Source organism: Mustelus asterias, chromosome 1, assembly GCF_964213995.1.
Source record: "Mustelus asterias chromosome 1, sMusAst1.hap1.1, whole genome shotgun sequence".
Taxonomy (NCBI): domain Eukaryota; kingdom Metazoa; phylum Chordata; class Chondrichthyes; order Carcharhiniformes; family Triakidae; genus Mustelus; species Mustelus asterias.
In genome coordinates, this window is record NC_135801.1 from 127,687,425 (window position 1) to 127,706,032 (window position 18,608).

Consider the following 18,608-nt stretch of genomic DNA (forward strand, 5'->3'; position numbering starts at 1 on the left):
AATTGGGGAGACTTTCTGGATCTGACAGCTTGCAATAAAATGCAAGTTTCTAAAGTGCACATCGGGAAAACTTGAGTGGACAGTCAAGAATTTTAATCAAAATCACAGAACATATTGTGCATATTTAACATTTTTATGGACAACTAATGGATCTCCCTTGGTGTGGTAGACTGAAATTCTTAAGGCATAACTGTTCCTCAATAGAGACAGTTATAAGTGAGGAGCTTGGAAGCTTGAAAAGTACAGAGAATTTCATTAACGATTTGTGCAATGACTTTTTGTATTCTGCCAACAAACAGCTGGACTTGTTTCTCAATTACATAGAATTTACAGCACTGAACAGGTCATTCGGCCCATCTAGTCTGCGCCAGTGTTTATGCTCCACATGAGCTTGTTCCCATCCCTCTTAATCCAATCCTCTTAACATATCCTTCAGTTTCTTTCTCCCTCATATAGTTATTTAGCTTCTATGTCGATGCCTCCATGTCTAGCTTCCCATTAAATGCATCATGATCTGTTCTCACTCAGACTTTGCTACTGCAATCCTGTAATCAGACAGGAAAAGGTGCACATGACAGTTCAGGGTGATACCTTTTATGATTTCTTCTCCTTTGTAATTATATAGCTACGGCTGGAGGGGGAAGGGGGATATCATCATTTGGTGATTAATGCATGCATCCAAATCCTATCGCTTCAAATAGAAGGCAGCCATTAGCTTTTATGATAAAGCAGATCCTGTTTTTTCTCGACTTAGCTGCTGCTTCTCCAACCTGTTCTGCAACTTTCAGCCAGAATTCTTTTTTTAAAAAAATGATTTAACTATTATTTCCATGTAGTCCAACACTGTATTCTCACTTTACACAAGTTTTACACTATTACTGGTGGGAGAGACTGAGAGTCAATTTAAAAAGAGTTTCCCATTCCAGATTAAGATGAGAAAGTTTTTTTTTCTCAGAGGTTCATTTGTCTTCGGAACTCTTTTCCTCAGAGGGATCTGGAGGAAGGGTCATTAAATATTTTAAGGCAGAGGTAGATAGATTCTTGACGAACAAGGGGGTCAAAGGACATCAAGGGTAGGCAGTGATGTGGAGTTGTGACCACAATCAGATGTGCCGTGGTCTTGTTCAGCTTGAGGAGCCAAATGGCTATGAAGGGTCATCCAGACTCGAAACGTTGGCTCTATTCCCTCCCCACAGATGCTGTCAGACCTGTCGAGATTTTCCAACATTTTCTGCTTTTGTTTCAGATTCCAGCATCTGCAGTATTTTGCTTTAAGCTTGATTCGCATGTTTGTTTGTACAAATGAGCTGATTTGGAACTTCGTGTAACTATCCTAACCATCAGCGGAACAACTTTTTCTGCTTAAGTAAAAATGGCGAAGCTGCATTAGATATAAGCATAACAAGAGCCAGCAGAAAATAGTTATTCATAAGGAAATTGGAACAGCAGAGAAGCAAACTATATGTCAGTGTGATATATCCCTGAACAATAGTGCACTTGAATAACTTGGCAAAAGCCAACAGGCAAGATCTCTTTGAAAAATCAGTAAGGTGGAAGTGACACTAGTTCACCCTTGGTGTGAGGAAGGCAGCTCCGAATCATACTCCACCGAGGCCAGAGAGAGAGCACTGATTTTCATGGAAGCAGAAAAATGTGTGGCCTTGACAAGATTTCACCAGAAATTCTTCTACAATTTGGAAAGAGCATGAAATGACTGTCAAACTTCATGTTATAATATCTTGGGAGAACAATATGTACAAAATATGCCAAAAAGCTAGGGTGATAGCCAAACCAAAAACCAGAGAAGAACTACTTTCTTCCAGCTATCATCCTTTACCACTGGACACACAAACCTATGGAGCAAACAATTCTGCAGAGTGTTGTGCTCACTGTAAAGCAGGCTCTGAAGAATAACCCGGTAGGCTTCAGGCCAAATAGAACTTGTGACCAAGTTCTGTTCTTACTACCCATTTATAAAATGGCTTCCAACAGTAGGGAAAGACAGAGGCCATAGGATGGATTTTGGCGTCTGAGGCGGATAGCAGGTAGCTTGGCTGTGAGCCCAGACCAATAAAAGCATTGGCTCAGTAGGAGGTTCTGTTCTAACAAGTGAAGTAAATTGTAGACTTTGCTTGATCGACATATTTAAGCAGTCATAAGAAACTGCTCTGTGATCTCTGTTAATGTTTCAATGCTTATTTGGACTAGCAGTGCTAAGTGTTTGTAGTTTCTGTAATTGATACTTTAATGGTCTGATTGACATTTTTATGGATTGCCGGAACAACAGTTTTAAATAAAAGATTTGTGAAAGAGTGTTTTTCTCATCAATTCCACACTTGCTATTGATATTACATGGCTTATTGTTTATGTACATGGTGCATAATGAGCGAGTGAGCACCTAGTTGGAATGCATGAAGCATGAGATGATGTGTTGGGCGTGGTAAACCACCGTTAAGCTTATTGCCTGTGTGTGTGTATGACATGCCTGGGCATGCCCCTGCCTGAGACTCCTCCCCCCCTGGTCCAGGTATAAAGGTGACTGCTCCCAACCCCCCTGCCTCAGTCTCTGGACCAGTTCATCAGCATGGGTGTGCTCCAAGTCTTTTGCGAATAAAAGCCTATTTGTTCTTGCATACAAACTAGTCTTTGCTTGATTGATAGTGCATCCATTTTATTCGCAAACGTTTTGGGATGGAGCAGATACTAAAACCCGATAGATTAGAATTGGATCCTCAAGCCGTAGGAGCCTCTAACAGCATCGATCACTGGCTGTGATGTTCCAAAACTTTCCTCACCGCCTCCGCCATCAAGCTACACGTGCTCCACGCCCGGGTAAGCGATCAAGTATTCTCGATGATTAGAGACGCTGAAACTTACGAGGATGCGATCGAACTTTTAAAAGGCCAGTACAACAAACAGACTAATGTAATCTACGCCAGACATCTTCTGGCTACTTGCAGACAACAGCCAGAAGAATCGGGCGACCAATTCCTGCGTGCGTTGCGAGCACTTGGCAGGGCCTGCAACCGCCCAAAACACTGAGGACTTAATCAGAGATGCCTATGTCACGGGTATCAGGTCAAACTATATCCGACAATGACTGCTGGAATAGGGTGGGCTGGATCTACAAAAGACAGTAGCGCTTGCCGACTCGTTAGAGGTGGCCTTCCGTAATCTCGAGGCCTACACCCCCGACCACGGGGGCGCATTGTGGACGCCGCAGTCGCCGCCACCTCTGTATTTGGGAGGGCCGCAGGCCTACACCACGCCACGTCCCACCAATGACCCGACCGCTGCGGCAGTCTCTGGAGGCCCGAAGTGCTACTTCTGCGGCCTGGGGAAGCACCCCCGACAACGCTGCCCGGCGAAGGATGCGATCTGCTCCGGGTGTGGAAAGAAGGGCCATTACGCGAAAGTATGCAGGGCGAAGTCAACCTCCAAGCCCAGTAGCGCCGCGTGCGACCCGCGGGGGCTGCCATCTTGGGTGCCGATAGCCACGTGTGAGCCGTGTGGGCTGCCATCTTGGACACCTTCAGCCGCGTGTGAGCCGTGCGGGCTGCCATCTTGGACGCCTTCAGCCGCGTGTGAGCCGCCATCTTGGAGGCTGTCAGCCACATCGCAAAATCCAACGGTGGCTTCAGTTACACTGGACCAATCCAGGCCTCACCAACTCGCCAGGTCCATGATGGACATCGAGATAAATGGTCGCACTACAAACTGTTTATTTGACTGTGGGAGTACGGAGAGCTTTATTCACCCTAACAGAGTGAGTCACTACGCCCTTTCAGTACTGCCAGTGAAGCAAACGATCTCCATGGCTTCAAAGTCCCACTTGGTGGATGTCCTCGGGTACTGCGTGGCGACCCTGACTGTACGGGGCACAGTGTACAAAAACTTGAGGCTCCTCGTGCTGCCACAACTCTGCGCTGCCGTACTCCTGGGGCTAGTTTTTCTGTGTCACCTTAAGAGTGTCACCATGGAGTATAATGGGCCTTTTCCCCTGCTCTCTGTTTGCAATCACCAGTTCTTAGATCGCACACCGCGCACCACCTGTAGCCTCTCGACCCTTAAAGTCGCCCCTCCCTCACTGTTTGAAAATCTCACCCCCGACTGCAAGCCCATCGCCACCAAGAGCAGATGGTACAGTGCTGGAGACAGAGCTTTTATCAGGTCCGAAGTACAACGGCTCCTAGGTGAGGGGATCATCGAGGCCAGTACCAGTCCCTGGAGAGCCCAAGTAGTAGTTGTTAAGACTGGGGAGAAAGATCGCATGGTCATTGACTACAGTCAGACCATTAACCGCTACATGCAGCTGGACGCGTACCCCCTTCCCCGCATATTTGACATGGTTAATCAGATTGCGCAATATCGGGTGTTCTCCACCATCGACTTAAAATCTGCATACCACTAGCTCCCTATCCGCCCGGAAGACTGCCAATATACTGCCTTCGAGGCGGATGGCCGCCTCTATCACTTCCTTAGGGTCCCCTTCGGCATCACCAACGGGGTCTCGGTTTTCCACCGTGAGATGGACCGAATGGTAGACCAGAACAGGCTGCGGGCCACCTTCCTGTACCTGGATAACGTCACCATCTGTGGCCATGATCAGCAGGACCACGACGCCAACCTCCACAAATTCCTCCACACCGCCACACTCCTAAATCTGACCTATAATAAGGAGAAGTGCGTATTCCGCACATGCTGCCTCACCATCCTTGGTTGTGTTGTGGAAAACGGGGTCATCGGTCTCGATCCCGACCGCATGCGTCCTCTCTTGGAACTTCCCCTCCCCACCAGCCTCAAAGCACTGAGGAGATGCCTGGGCTTCTTCTCGTATTACGCCTAATTATGCGGATAAAGCCCATCCGCTCATCAAATCCTCCTCTTTTCCCCTGACGGCAGAGGCCCGCCTGGCCTTCGACCGCATCAAAGCAGACATCGCGAAGGCCACGATGCACGCTGTAGACGAATCCATCCCGTTCCAGGTGGAGAGCGATGTGTCTGACTTCGCCCTAGCCGTCATCCTTAACCAGGCGGGCAGACCTGTGGCCTTCTTCTCACGAACCCTCAAAGGCCTTGAAATTCGACACTCCTCTGTCGAGAAGGAGGCCCAAGCCATAGTAGAAGCTGTACGGCACTGGCGCCACTACTTAGCTGGTAAACGATTCACCCTACTCACGGACCAACGGTCAGTTGCATTCATGTTTAACAACACGCAGCGGGGCAAGATCAAAAATGATAAAATATTGAGGTGGAGAATCGAGCTTTCCACCTACAATTAGGCCATCTTATACCGGCCCGGGAAGCTCAATGAGCCCCCAGACGCCCTGTCCCGGGGAATATGTGCCAGCGCACAAATAGACCAATTGCAGACTCTCCACAACGACCTCTGCCATCCGGGGGTCACCAGGTTTTTTCACTTCATTAAAGCCCGTAACCTGCCCTACTCCATTGAGGAAGTCAGGTCTATAACCAGACACTGCCAGGTTTGTGCAGAGTGCAAGCCGCACTTCTATTGGCCAGACAGAGCACACCTCATAAAGGCCACCCGTCCTTTCGAACGCCTAAACGTCGATTTCAAAGGCCCCCTCCCCTCTTCTGACCACAACATATACTTCCTCAACGTCATTGACGAATATTCACGTTTCCCCTTCACTATTCCCCGCCCGGATATGACCTTGGCCACGGTCGTCAGGGCCCTGCACAGCCTCTTCACCCTGTTCGGTTTCCCTAGCTTTATCGATAGCGACCGGGGATCCTCCTTTACGAGTGATGAGCTGCGACAATACTTGCTCTCCAAAGGCATAGCCTCGTGTAGGACCACCAGCTACAACCCCAGGGGGAACGGACAGGTAGAGATGGAGAACGTGACAGTCTGGAAGGCCGTTTTACTTGCTCTGAGGTCTAAAGGTCTTCCAGTCACCCGCTGGCAAGAGGTCCTCCCTGATGCACTACACTCGATTAGATCACTCCTTTGCACAGCTACCAATGCTACCCCTCACGAAAGAATGTTTGTTTTCCCCAGGAAGTCCTCCTCGGGAACCTCACTACCGTCGTGGCTGACGTCCCCAGGCCCTGTCCTGCTCCGGAAGCATGTGAGGACCCATAAGTCGGACCCCCTGGTCGAAAGGGTCCAAATCCTCCACGCCAACCCCCAATACGCCGATGTGGCGTACCCCGACGGGCGGGAGGACACGGTCTCCATTCGAGACCTGGCACCCGCAGGTGCCCCAGGGACCACGACGACCCACAACCCCACACCCCCAACCCCTGTATACAGCACGCCTGAGCCCCAGGAGCCGCCACCACGCACCCGACAATCGGAAGGGGCTACTGACAACTCGAGCGACTACGGCCTGGCGCCTGAACCAACACCGCGGCCACCGGAACCGACACCACAACCGGCACTACGGCAGTCGCAGCGGCAGATCAAGCCCCCAGAGGGACTGAATTTATAAATTTGTAATCCTGTAAATATCGTCCTACCCACCTCACCCCCGCCGGACTCTTTTTTAAAAGCAGGGGGTGAATGTGGTAAACCACTGTTAGCTTATTGCCTGTGTGTGTGTGTGACATGCCTGGGCATGCCACTGCCGGCCCTGTCTGAGACTCCTCCCCCCCTGGTCCAGGTATAAAGGTGACTGCTCCCATCCCCCTGCCTCAGTCTCTGGACCAGTTCATCAGCATGGGTGTGCTCCAAGTCTTTTGCGAATAAAAGCCTATTTGTTCTTGCATACAAACTAGTCTTTGCTTGATTGATAGTACATCATTGGGACAGGCAATTCCAGGTGATTCTAGGCAATAAGCTGAACACAGAGGATCCATAAGTACAGAATCCCTTAGAGATCCTAGTTCAGCCCTTTTAAAGTAGTTATACCTCTGATAGTCTCCAGCTTGCAGATGACATTTGTCTGACTTCAAAATGCTTGATGGCAACTTGAACTAGATTTGGCAGCCATTAGTGACTTTTGCAAAATTAAGTCCAGTGTGGTAAAGTAGTGTTGTTATGCTTCCACCTTCATCATGCCAATGCTTCAAGACAACACAATATTTTCTTGGATGGCTCGTGACCCACATCCAGCATATTTTAAACCAACTCTAAATAAACCTGCAGGCTCAACATAGGGTGGAAATGCTCAAATATTGCACCAATCGGCACTGGCTCTCTGCTGAGTTACAGAATATAGTGCCAATGTGAGATTAACTTCTTCCCACACAAAACTAGCACCTGTACAAGTATATAAATGAGAATGATAGAAGGAATTGTGTGACTAACAAACACAGATTGATTATCAGTCCTCAAAGTATACAACCTCTTAACATAAATTGTCATAGTGCAACAAAAAGCCCAGTTGATAAAGTCCAGGAAAGGCTACTTTTTAATGGGAAACACCTCATCTTCACTCATCAGCGAATGAACAATCCAAACTATGTTATCAATGTTTCCATGGTAGGTGCTGCCTCATTATGGTGAGCAGAACGCTGCGACTCTGTAAAAATTCCGTTCCTCATTACTTGGCCTGATGAGAGACTGCCTGGCAGAGGATCAGTGGCATCCCGCTCTGTACCTATGGTGTAACCCAATTGATTTTGCATACTCACTGAACAGTTGCCCATTTCATACAGGTCTACAAGCAGGACATTTCATATCTACAATGTTAGTGAAGGATGTATTTCCCTTGGATACAGCACAGCGAAGTTCACAAGGTTCTCCTATGAGGAAAGACTGAATAAATTGAGTCGATATTCTCTGAAGTTTAGAAGAATGAGACGCGATCTCATTGAAACATGCAAGATTTAAATGCGCAAGGCACTTGACAGGGTAGACACTGAGGGCCAGATTTCCGTGACGGAGGCGGAAATTCCCAATGTGGCAGACCTTTCACCTTTTAAAGAGTCCTGAATTGCCATCTTTTCATTCAGAGGAGGCAGGGGCAGAATGGAGTTGAGCTCATCGCCTCTGGAGGCAGGTCTGAGGCAGCAACGGAGGGGGCTGACATTGGGGCCAGCAGGTTGGAATGCCTCCGTCTGTTTACTGGGACACCATCCCAGTTGCAATGATTAGTACTAGGCATTCAAATCCTCTTCTTCACCATCGTCACCCTACCACCCCTCACACCCAACCATCTCACACCCATACCCTCTAAATGTCCCTCAAATCACTACTCACCCAGTGTCCACTATGAACAAAGCTCAGAGGCTATATAATAGCACTGCAAAGAGTTTGAAATGGAACTCTAACAATCTAATATAGCTGTCACTCAAGTACAGTTCATACTGAAAAATCTCTAGGCCCAATGATAAAACATAAATCCCCTTGAGTGGTCACTCAATTATAAAAACAAACATCTAATCAGTAATTGCAACAAATAAAGATAATTATTTAATAACCTCATAAAACTGTCAAATTGGATTCACAACCACCTGCTGATATAAGTGGTTCTTTAGCTTTTGAAACTCAGTCAAGCATTGATAATGGGTTCAGCTGTTGAAACAAACTATCACAGCTCTAACAGAGCCGATTACAATGGAAAGAACAAATATTATTTTGATTAACAGGCTAATGCTTTGAAATACAAAGAATTACAGGAGCAGGTGGTTGTTTTTTTTTGGTTGCCCACTCAGGTCAAGGGTTCCCAATAAAGAAGGCAAATGGTACACTGGTCTTTATCGCAAGGTAATTGGAGTACGGGAATGGGTCTGACTACAACTGTACAGGGCTTTGGTTAGATCACATCTGGAATACTGTGTGCAGTTTTGGTCTCCATATTTAAGGAAGGATATATCTGTATTGAAGGCTAACACAGTGAGGTTTAACTAAATTGGTCCCTAGGATGAGGGAGTTGTCCTAGGATAACAGGCTGAGTAAATTGGGCTTACATTAGAACATAGAACAGTACAGCACAGAACAGGCCCTTCGGCCCACGATGTTGTGCCGAGCTTTATCTGAAACCAAGATCAAGCTATCCCACTCCCTATCATCCTGGTGTGCTCCATGTGCCTATCCAATAACCGCTTAAATGTTCCTAAAGTGTCTGACTCCACTATCACTGCAGGCAGTCCATTCCACACCCCAACCACTCTCTGCGTAAAGAACCTACCTCTGATATCCTTCCTATATCTCCCACCACGAACCCTATAGTTATGCTCCCTTGTAATAGCTCCATCCACCCGAGGAAATAGTCTTTGAACGTTCACTCTATCTATCCCCTTCATCATTTTATAAACCTCTAATAAGTCTCCCCTCGGCCTCCTCCGCTCCAGAGAGAACAGCCCTAGCTTCCTCAACCTTTCCTCATAAGACCTACCCTCCAAACCAGGCAGCATCCTGGTAAATCTCCACTGCACTCTTTCCAGCGCTTCCACATCCTTTTTATAGTGAGGTGACCAGAACTGCACACAATATTCCAAATGTGGTCTCACCAAGGTCCTGTACAGTTGCAGCATAACCCCACGGCTCTTAAACTCCAAGCCCCTGTTAATAAAAGCTAACACACTATAGGCCTTCTTCACAGCTCTATCCACTTGAGTGGCAATCTTTAGAGATCTGTGGATATGGACCCCAAGATCTCTCTGTTCCTCCACAGTCTTCAGAACCCTACCTTTGACCCTGTAATCCACATTTAAATTAGTCCTACCAAAATGAATCACCTCACATTTATCAGGGTTAAACTCCATTTGCCATTTTTCAGCCCAGCTTTGCATCCTATCTATGTCTCTTTGCAGCCTACAACAGCCCTCTACCTCATCCACTACTCCACCAATCTTGGTGTCATCAGCAAATTTACTGATCCACCCTTCAGCCCCCTCCTCTAAGTCATTAATAAAAATCACAAAGAGCAGAGGACCAAGCACTGATCCCTGCAGCACTCCGCTAGCAACCTGCCTCCAATCCGAAAATTTTCCATCCACCACCATCCTCTGTCTTCGATCAGACAGCCAGTTACCTATCCAATCCATTAGCTAGAGGTTAGAAGAATGAGAGGTGATCTCATTGAAAAGTACAAAATTCTAAAGCGGCCTTTTAGGGTAGATGCTGAGAGAGTGTTTCTGTTGTTGGAGAATCTAAAACACAGGCACACAGTCTCAGGATAAGGGATGATCATTTAGGACTGAAGGCAGTAGCGTAGTGGTACTGTAACTGGACTAGTAATTCAGAGACCCAGGGTAATGCGCTGGGGATCTGGATTTGATTCCCACCATGGTAGATGGTGAAATTTGAATTCAATAAAAATCTGGAATTAAAAGTCCAATGATGACCATGAAACCATTGCTGAATGTTGTAAAAACGCACCTGTTTCACTGATGCCCTTTAGGGAAAGGAATCTGCTATCCCTACCTGGCCTACGTGTGACTCCAGACTCTCAGTATTGTGGTTGGCTCTTAACCGCTCTCTCAAATGGTTTAACAGTTCAAGGGCAATAAATGCTGGTCCAACCAGTGGTACTTATATCCCATGAACGAATTAATAAAATAACTGAGATCAGGAGAAATTACTTCATTCAAAGGGGTGTGAGAATTTGGAATTCTCTACCTGAGGGGGTTGTGGATGCTCCATCATTGAATATATTTTCATAGACTGATTTCTGATCTCTCAAGGAATCAAGGGATATGGGGAGTGATCAGGAAAATGTGTTGAAGTTCAAGATCAGCCATAATCATACTGTGGCAGAGCAAGCTCAACAGGCTGTATGGTCCACTCCTACTCCTATTGCTTGTGTTTAGTGTTCCCTCTAGTATTCCCAATGGAATGCTTGGGCCCAGGCTTCACAAAAAAATTACAAGGGAGGATTTGAACTTCCCACCATCACAATGGAGCCTGCATGGGTGGGGGTGCTGCATGCAAGGTGGCTTCTTGCACCCATATCTTGCCCAAGCCAAAATGCTGGAAACAGGAATAGGGTTGGGAATCCCAGAATTGGATCCTGCTTCCATTTTTAAAGGGCTCACATGTCAGCCTGACTTTGTGAAAGCTTGGGCCTGAGAGGCTGCCCCCTGGCTGGAGAATAGAGTTTACCCCAGTCCAACGCCGGCATCTCCACATCATGGAGAATAGACAACATAGGAGCAGGGCCTTTGTATAATGGGTTGATCAATTGGAACTCAGATTAGATTTTTTTCACTCAAGAGGTTGTGAATCTCTGGAATTGTGTACCCCAGAGGGCTGTGGATGCTCCATTGTTTAACATATTTAAGGTGGAGATAGATGGATTTATGGTCTCAGGAAATCAAGGGTGGGCAGGAAAGCGGAGTTGAAGAGAAGGTCAACCACGATCCTAATGAATGGCAGAGCAGGTTCAAAGAGCAATACAGGCTACTCCTACTCTAATCTCATGCACTCTTATGAACTTGAGCAAGGAAAGGAATATTACACAACATAAATGATGAAATAATAAATAATTGCGTCTGGATTAGCTGACTAAAAGTAGCTTTCATTTCATCCAAATATTTCTAAAAATATTTTAACACTTTGGAAAGAATTGTCAACTGTTTAAAATGTCTGCTTAAAAGTCTTCAGCATTTTCTGAAATATATGCAGTCCAAAAGTAAATAGCAGCATTTAAAATCTTGGCATTGCAGCACCATACTGAATGAGATTGGTGTTCTATTACACTGTAAAAAAAGGGAAAACATTTTAAACTACGTTTTTTAAGATTGTTTGGACATACCATTCAATATCTCAGTAATAAGTTTAATAATGAAAATGTTATTTAATAACATTAGCAATTAATGAGGAACTGGAGAGGTACAAGTGATCATGGAATCATTGAATGCCTACAGTGCAGAAGGAGGCCATTCGGCCCATCGAGTCTACACTGACTGTCCGACAGAGTATCTTATCCAGGCCCTAACCCCGTAACTCCATGTATTTAACCCACTAATTCCCTTAACCTACACATCTTGGGACACTAAGGGACAATTTAACATGGCTAATCCACCTAACTTGCACATCTTTGAAGTCTGGGAGGAAACCAGAGCACCTGGAGGAAACCCACGCAGACATGGGGAGAACATGTAAAAAGGCCAGAATCAAACCCAGGTCCCTGGCGCTGTGAGGCAGCAGCACTAACCATTGTGCTGCCCTATGTTGAGCCATTATTGCAATGGGAAAGAAAATTTGGTTGGACTTAAAACAGGCACTGATTCACTATCACATCTTTCCGCTCTTGTCAAAGGCTAATTTCACATTCTGTAGCCGTAATGATCATCACTACAAAATAACCAATTAGCTCCCTCTATTGGCAAATGGCAGTTTTGTTTTCTTAATGACTACTTTGAAACTGTAATCATGGAATTTTACCCCTAGTTTTCTACCCATCAATTTTTTAAACAAAAATGTGCAAACTGGCAAAGATGCATTAACTCTAAGGTAACCAAAAGAATGAATGGTCTGAATTCTAGATGAACAACTATGGCAATATCTGATTCTGCACATACACGATAAAACATGAAAATCCAGAGGTAGTCAGTGATTCCATGCTTGCCTTCCCACAGGTCATGCAGTTGAAGTCCCCACAGACTGAAATCACATAGAAAGCAGAGAATTGATGAAAACTTACATTTTCATACTATTAGTCTTGCTGCAAAATCTTTGAAAAACCTTTTTAAATAAGTTGTATCTTGACTTCTAACAGCGTAGAATGTTCATATTTAATGCTGAAAAAGCACTCTGACCTAAAAGAACTAATTTTCTATTTGTAGAATGTCAATTTTTGCAGTGTGGTAAATAATTTATTTTTGAGGCATCAAGCTCCCTCCCTCCAACTCTTCATCTCGATACCTTATATTCATCCCTTAAGACATTCCCTAAAGCCTCCCTCTTTGACCAGCTTTTGGTCATTTGACCTATCTCCTTATGTAGCTGAATGTCATAGTTTATTTTATCATGTGCCTGTGAAGCACTTTGGAACATGTTATTACATCAGAAATGTGGCATAAACATAAGTTATAGAGTCATAGAGGTTTAAAGCATGGAAACAGGCCCTTTGGCCCAACTTGTCCATGTCACCCTTTTATTTTAAAGCTCCGAACCTAGTCCCAATTGTCTGCATTTGGCCCATATCCCTCTGTACCCATCTTACCCATGTAACTGTCTAAATGCTTTTTAAAAGACAAGATTGTACCCGCCCCTACTACTACCTCTGGCAGCTTGTTCCAGACACTCAGCACCCTCTATGTGAAAAAATTGCCCCTCTGGACACTTCTGTATCTCTCCCCTCTCACCTTAAACCTTTGCCTTTTAGTTTTAGACTCCCCTACCTTTGGGAAAAGATATTGACTATCTAGCTGATCAATGACCCTCATTATTTTATAGACCTCTATAAGATCACCCCTCAGCCTTCTACGCTCCAGAGAAAAAAGTCCCAGTCTATCCAGCCTCTCCTTATAACTCAAACCAACAAGTTGTTGATATTTCAGCTTCAGTATGGAACTATGTCCCAATCATTTATTTCGCTCTCTGTGGAATTTGATTAGAATGAAGGATAATCTTTCTTTTGGAGTTTGCTGCCTGTGGGGATTCTTCATTGTGATCTGCTGTTTCTCCTCTTTATCTGCATTGCTGGGAGCCTGAACATCTCTGACTTGACACCAGATTCAACTCAATACCGCTAGAGAGGAAATCCACGCTACAGAGATCTCTGGATGCGTCCAGGGGGTCAGTTAAGGAGGGATGGCACATGGAAACCTGCCAGGTTGGCAGTTTGGCAAGGGCTTCTTGAGCCACCGTTAAATCCCAGCAGCAGAGGGATGAGGTCCTCAAGTGAAAATTAATTCTCCATTCAAGGGCCTCAATTGGCCCATTGGTGGATGGGCTTCCTGACACCACCACTGATATAATTGTGTCGGAAACAGGTAGACCACCCATTGGATTTAATGACCTCACCCCACCCCTTCCCCATCACTCCACCTTCAAATTCCCTTGCTGATGGGGGAACGTAAAATTCAGACCTTTGACTCCATGTTCACTTTACAGAGGGAGATTCTGGAGTAAATCTTTGGGCTGATTTGTGTATTTAATCTATGGGTTGGTCTTTATGTCAATGTGGTGTGCCCATCCTTGTTTTATTTAGTGCTAGAATATAATTTTCTTTGAAGAGTCATGCAGACTCGAAATGTTAACTCAGTTTCCCTCGCCACTGATGCTGCCAAACCTGCTGAGATTTTCCAGCATTTTTTGTTTTTATTTATAATTTGCATTTGATTCTTCATGTGTTTTCACATCAATTAAGGATTAGTTCTGAGAATAAGTTGACTTTGCACAATACAATACAATGTTGCATCTATTGATCTCAAATGAAATGAAGCTAGACCTTAAATAAATGTAAAAGAAACAAGAAAAAACTTTTGTGCAGATGGTAGCTACAGTAATTTTTCACAGCTTGATGTTATTTTTATCAGTTTATCAGCATTGCTGATTTTCCAGTGCTTCATAGGTGGATGCCTGGTAATTTAGCAATCTGTAAAGACTAAATATATTGAGAAAATAAAGAAAAACACTCCAAATGGCATCCTGAAACACATATTTTCAAGATGTGGAGTTGCCAGCGTTGGACTGAGGTAGGCACAGTAAGTAGTCTCACACCAGGTTAAAGTCCAACAGGTTTATTTGGTAGCACGAGCTTTCGGAGCACCGCTTCTTCACTCACCTGATGGAGTGGCGCTCCAAAAACTCGTGCTACTAAATAAACCTGTTGGACTTTAACCTGGTGTTGTGAGACTACTTACATATTTTCAATGTAGACCAACTATACCAAACAGTTCCTGGCTGGTCAAAATGAACCCTCACAGTGCCTTTAGCAATTTGGAGATCCACCGTGCTCATTCTCGAGGTTTATACTACAAAGACAGAATAGTGTCGACTGGATTTAGTGCAGCATCTTGCCAAGCCTTGTTTAACAACACCTCCCAAACCCTCACCTTCACCACTCAGAAGGGCAAAGGCAGCAGGTGCATGGGAACAACTATTACTTTCAACCTTCCCGCCAAGTCACACACAATCCTGACATGGACACCTATTGCTTTTCCTTCATTGCTCAGTCTAAATGTTGGAAATTCCAGCTCACTAAATTGTGGGAGAACCTTCACCACATGGATTGCAGTAGCTCGTGAAGGTCCAGCGCCATCTTCTCAGGGTAATTAAGGATAGGCAATAAATGTACACCCAGAGAATGAATAATTTTTTAAAAAAGAGTTAACCATTAATTTTATAAGCCAACCATTATAAAGCTGGCATTAAAATGCATAGGTGGCTATTGTACAGACTACTGTGTAGCTTTTTGAAGTAAAGATTCATTCCCAGCAAGAGGTAAAATTATTATAAATTGCTATTAGGCTGCAAGCATATTATATGACCTCAAGCACAACATGCAAATGCTTCACATTAGTAAATGTATTTTGAACTAAATTAATTTTATGGCTTCAGTCACAATTTCAGTGACCCATCACTTTCAGATTTGTGTCCAGGTCTTTGAGGCTTTGTTCAATTCACCACCCGTCAAATTTCAATTCTGACCCAGCTGCCTGGGCGCAATTTTAATTCCGCCAACCTTTTGAGCCTCTGCTGATCTGTTACATCTTGGCTAACTGCTGACTGCCAACTGCTGCAGAATAATAATGATATAATTCTCTACTCTTCCCACTGGAAAACGTATGCATGAGGGAGTGATTGCCTTATTTCCCGTGTTAGAGCAATCCATGCACTTTTTCCTAAGTACAAATAAGGCACTGAAATCAAAGTACACCAGGAATTACGCTACTAACAGTTTATTTGCAATAGAGTCCTTATTAAACACTAACATATAATCCAGCAATGCTTTTGGAATCATGATCATAATTTTTACAGTGAAGGCTGCATTTTTGTTTGATGAAAATATGTGTCATAATTTCTGAGCCAGAGGCAGTGTCCCACATGCAGCAAACTCCCTTTTTTAGACAAGGAGTAATGATCATGTTATGAATTTGAAGTTAATTTATTGTACTTTTTTTTTTTTGCATTTGGAGCAAACGGCATTTAACATGCAGTTTGGTAACCATTTTAAAGGAAAAAGTAAAAAAGTCCTTGAAACTTACTTCCATGGTGGGTGGGTCCTTTCTGCGCCCTCGTATCCAAGCTGTTAAGAACACAAGAAAATCAAAATTTACTAAAAATAAAGTGTCTCGCAAAATTTTCCCAATGTATTTAGAAAATAAATAAATGGTAATGTCAAAATTCTGCATCCATTCAAAACATTAACTTTTCTCTTTCAAGTGCTAATTGAAATGTTGCACATGTCTGCCATTGAGATTCTTTTCTCAGATTCCTGGTATTCTGAGTTCAAAAAAGTCTTGTCTAATGTTCATGTTCTTTTACAACAATTTTGTGTTGTAGTGGAGCTATTACTCTAACGTAACAAAGTACAAGCCTAAAGTGCATACCATAGCAGACCATTTAAGTTTTTGTCAGTGGTGAGGGGGCACAGATCAAATGTTTCACAAAATACTTAGTTAATTCCTATCTGTATTGAAAAGCTTGTTATAAAATATTAAACTGTATTTCAACATAAGACTGGTTAAAAATGGAAGCAATTAATTATCAGGGGTAACCATAATAGTACTGTTATTATCCAGGTCAGAAACTCAAGGTATTTTATGAAGTCAGCCTGGACCATAAGTTTTGAAATATGAATCTGGCTAGAGTAAGCATAAGATGTTTAACTTCAGATTAGATTCAAATGACCCACAAGGGAGGTTTTATCAAACAAAGTTTATTTAAGAATACAGTTAACATATAGAAAGAAAATTAGCAACAACTTTTACAAATTACAAACAAAGCCCCCCATAATATTGCATAAACCTTAACAGCTAAATACTGTTCCAATACAACAAACCTCCTTATAAACATACACCTGCCACAGGTTTAGCACAGAAAATAAGAATGCTCACGTGATGCTGGAACTCAGTCCTTTGATTGGAGAATTGAAACTCTGACTTCCCAGCCTTATAACATCCAGCAGACCTTGGGGCAGAGATAATGCCATTACTGGCCTCTAGCTTTTAGCCAGCAAACCACTGCAAGAGACAGAGGCAATACTTGCCTCCAGTTACTAGCTAGCAAATCACCAACAACAGAATTTGCACTCCAGGAAGGCAAGAAGACCTGCTTCCAGCTAGCCAGCAGAATTTACAATATCAGGGAGAGAGAGACAAAAATTGCCTGCAGCTTACAAACCAGGACAGCCTCTGACTCAGAATCAAACTGAAAGGAAAAGAACTCCTGTCATCTGACCTGTCAATCATTCTTCCCCCTAACAATTCAAAAGGTCGTAAACTCCCAGAAAGCGCATTAGACCTCGTGTAAAAATAAACAAAACTCCATTTAAACCATTTAAGCAGCAATAAAAGGCATCTAAGCAGGCAGGCGGTGCCACAATAAAAAGAACTGCTGACAAACTGTAGAGAACATGATTTTAAAAAAATACATTTCTTAAAGATGCAGTAGTGTTACAGTACATGGATTTAGATAGCACTTTCTAACATTGTCAAAGTGCTTCACACAGTGAAATCCCCTTTTTTAATGCAATGACTGTTTTGGATGCAAAAGTGTTGGCCATTCTGCACCAGCATTGTCCTGTATACAACAGTAAGATGAATTACAAGTTAACTTGTTTTATTTGGTATTATCAGTTGAAGGAGGAATAGTACTCAGCACACTAGGAGAATGTGCTGTTTTTCTTCAAACTATGCCATGGCATTATTAATGTCCAGCTGAACAGGCAAATAAGATGCTCTATGCAGATGAATACAACGTTGAAAATAATAAAAATTCTTGCTTTGTTGTTGCTAACTTCTCGCAACAACTGCACTTCAAAAAAAGTTCTTAATTGGCTGTAAAATTCTCTGAGGTGTCTTGAAGTCATGAAAGGAGCTGTATAAATGCATATATTTATATATGTAACCTCATTCGCACATCTCCATGCATAGTAACTTTTAGCGATGAGACAAAACCAAAAAGCAGCCTGAATTCCCATTATTAATTATGATCCAATAACTCCTGACAGGAAGTACTTATGTGTGGACATTGTGTGAAGGGAGGTGAAGCTCAGAAGCAAAGTCACCCCAGTCAAACAGGCTTATAACACGAAAGATTGCTGATTGAGAATGAAACCTTAAAGTACTCAGAATTATCTGATCTACTTAGGGGTAGTGTTCCCATGCATCTGCTACCCTTGCCCTTCTTTGTTTGGAAGGCACAGTCAAGTGGCTGCTTTGTCCTGAATGCGTAAAGCTTCTTGAGTGTTGTTGGAGCTGCACTCATCCAGGCAAATGGAGAGTATTCCATTACACTCCCAACTTATGCTTTGTTGATGCTGAACAGGTTTTCGGGAGTCAGGAGGTGAGTTAATCTGATTTGGGTTTTTTTTAATTTGTGGAACAACGCTGGCAAGGACAGAACAGTGCATTGAAATCTTTTATGATTGAAATATTAAAATAAAGTTTTCTCTGCTCATTCAAAATGCGGCAGATCGAGCTACGAGGCACTGGCGCACCACTGAACAGTCATCTAGATTCTGTTCCAGTTGAGTCTTGAACTCCAAATCTTCTTATTTAGCAGGTGACAGGGCTAAAAG

The 18,608-nt window shown here is 43.8% G+C and overlaps 1 protein-coding gene across 1 annotated transcript in view; it reads right to left on the reverse strand.

Moving 5' to 3' along the window:
* ndufaf2 (NADH:ubiquinone oxidoreductase complex assembly factor 2) overlaps positions 1 to 18,608 on the reverse strand; it is a 127,545-nt gene that overhangs the window by 13,746 nt on the left and 95,191 nt on the right. The window contains exon 3 of the mRNA XM_078218695.1: positions 16,072 to 16,112. Coding sequence (XP_078074821.1) covers positions 16,072 to 16,112 — 41 coding nt within the window. The remainder of the gene's footprint in view (positions 1 to 16,071; positions 16,113 to 18,608) is intronic.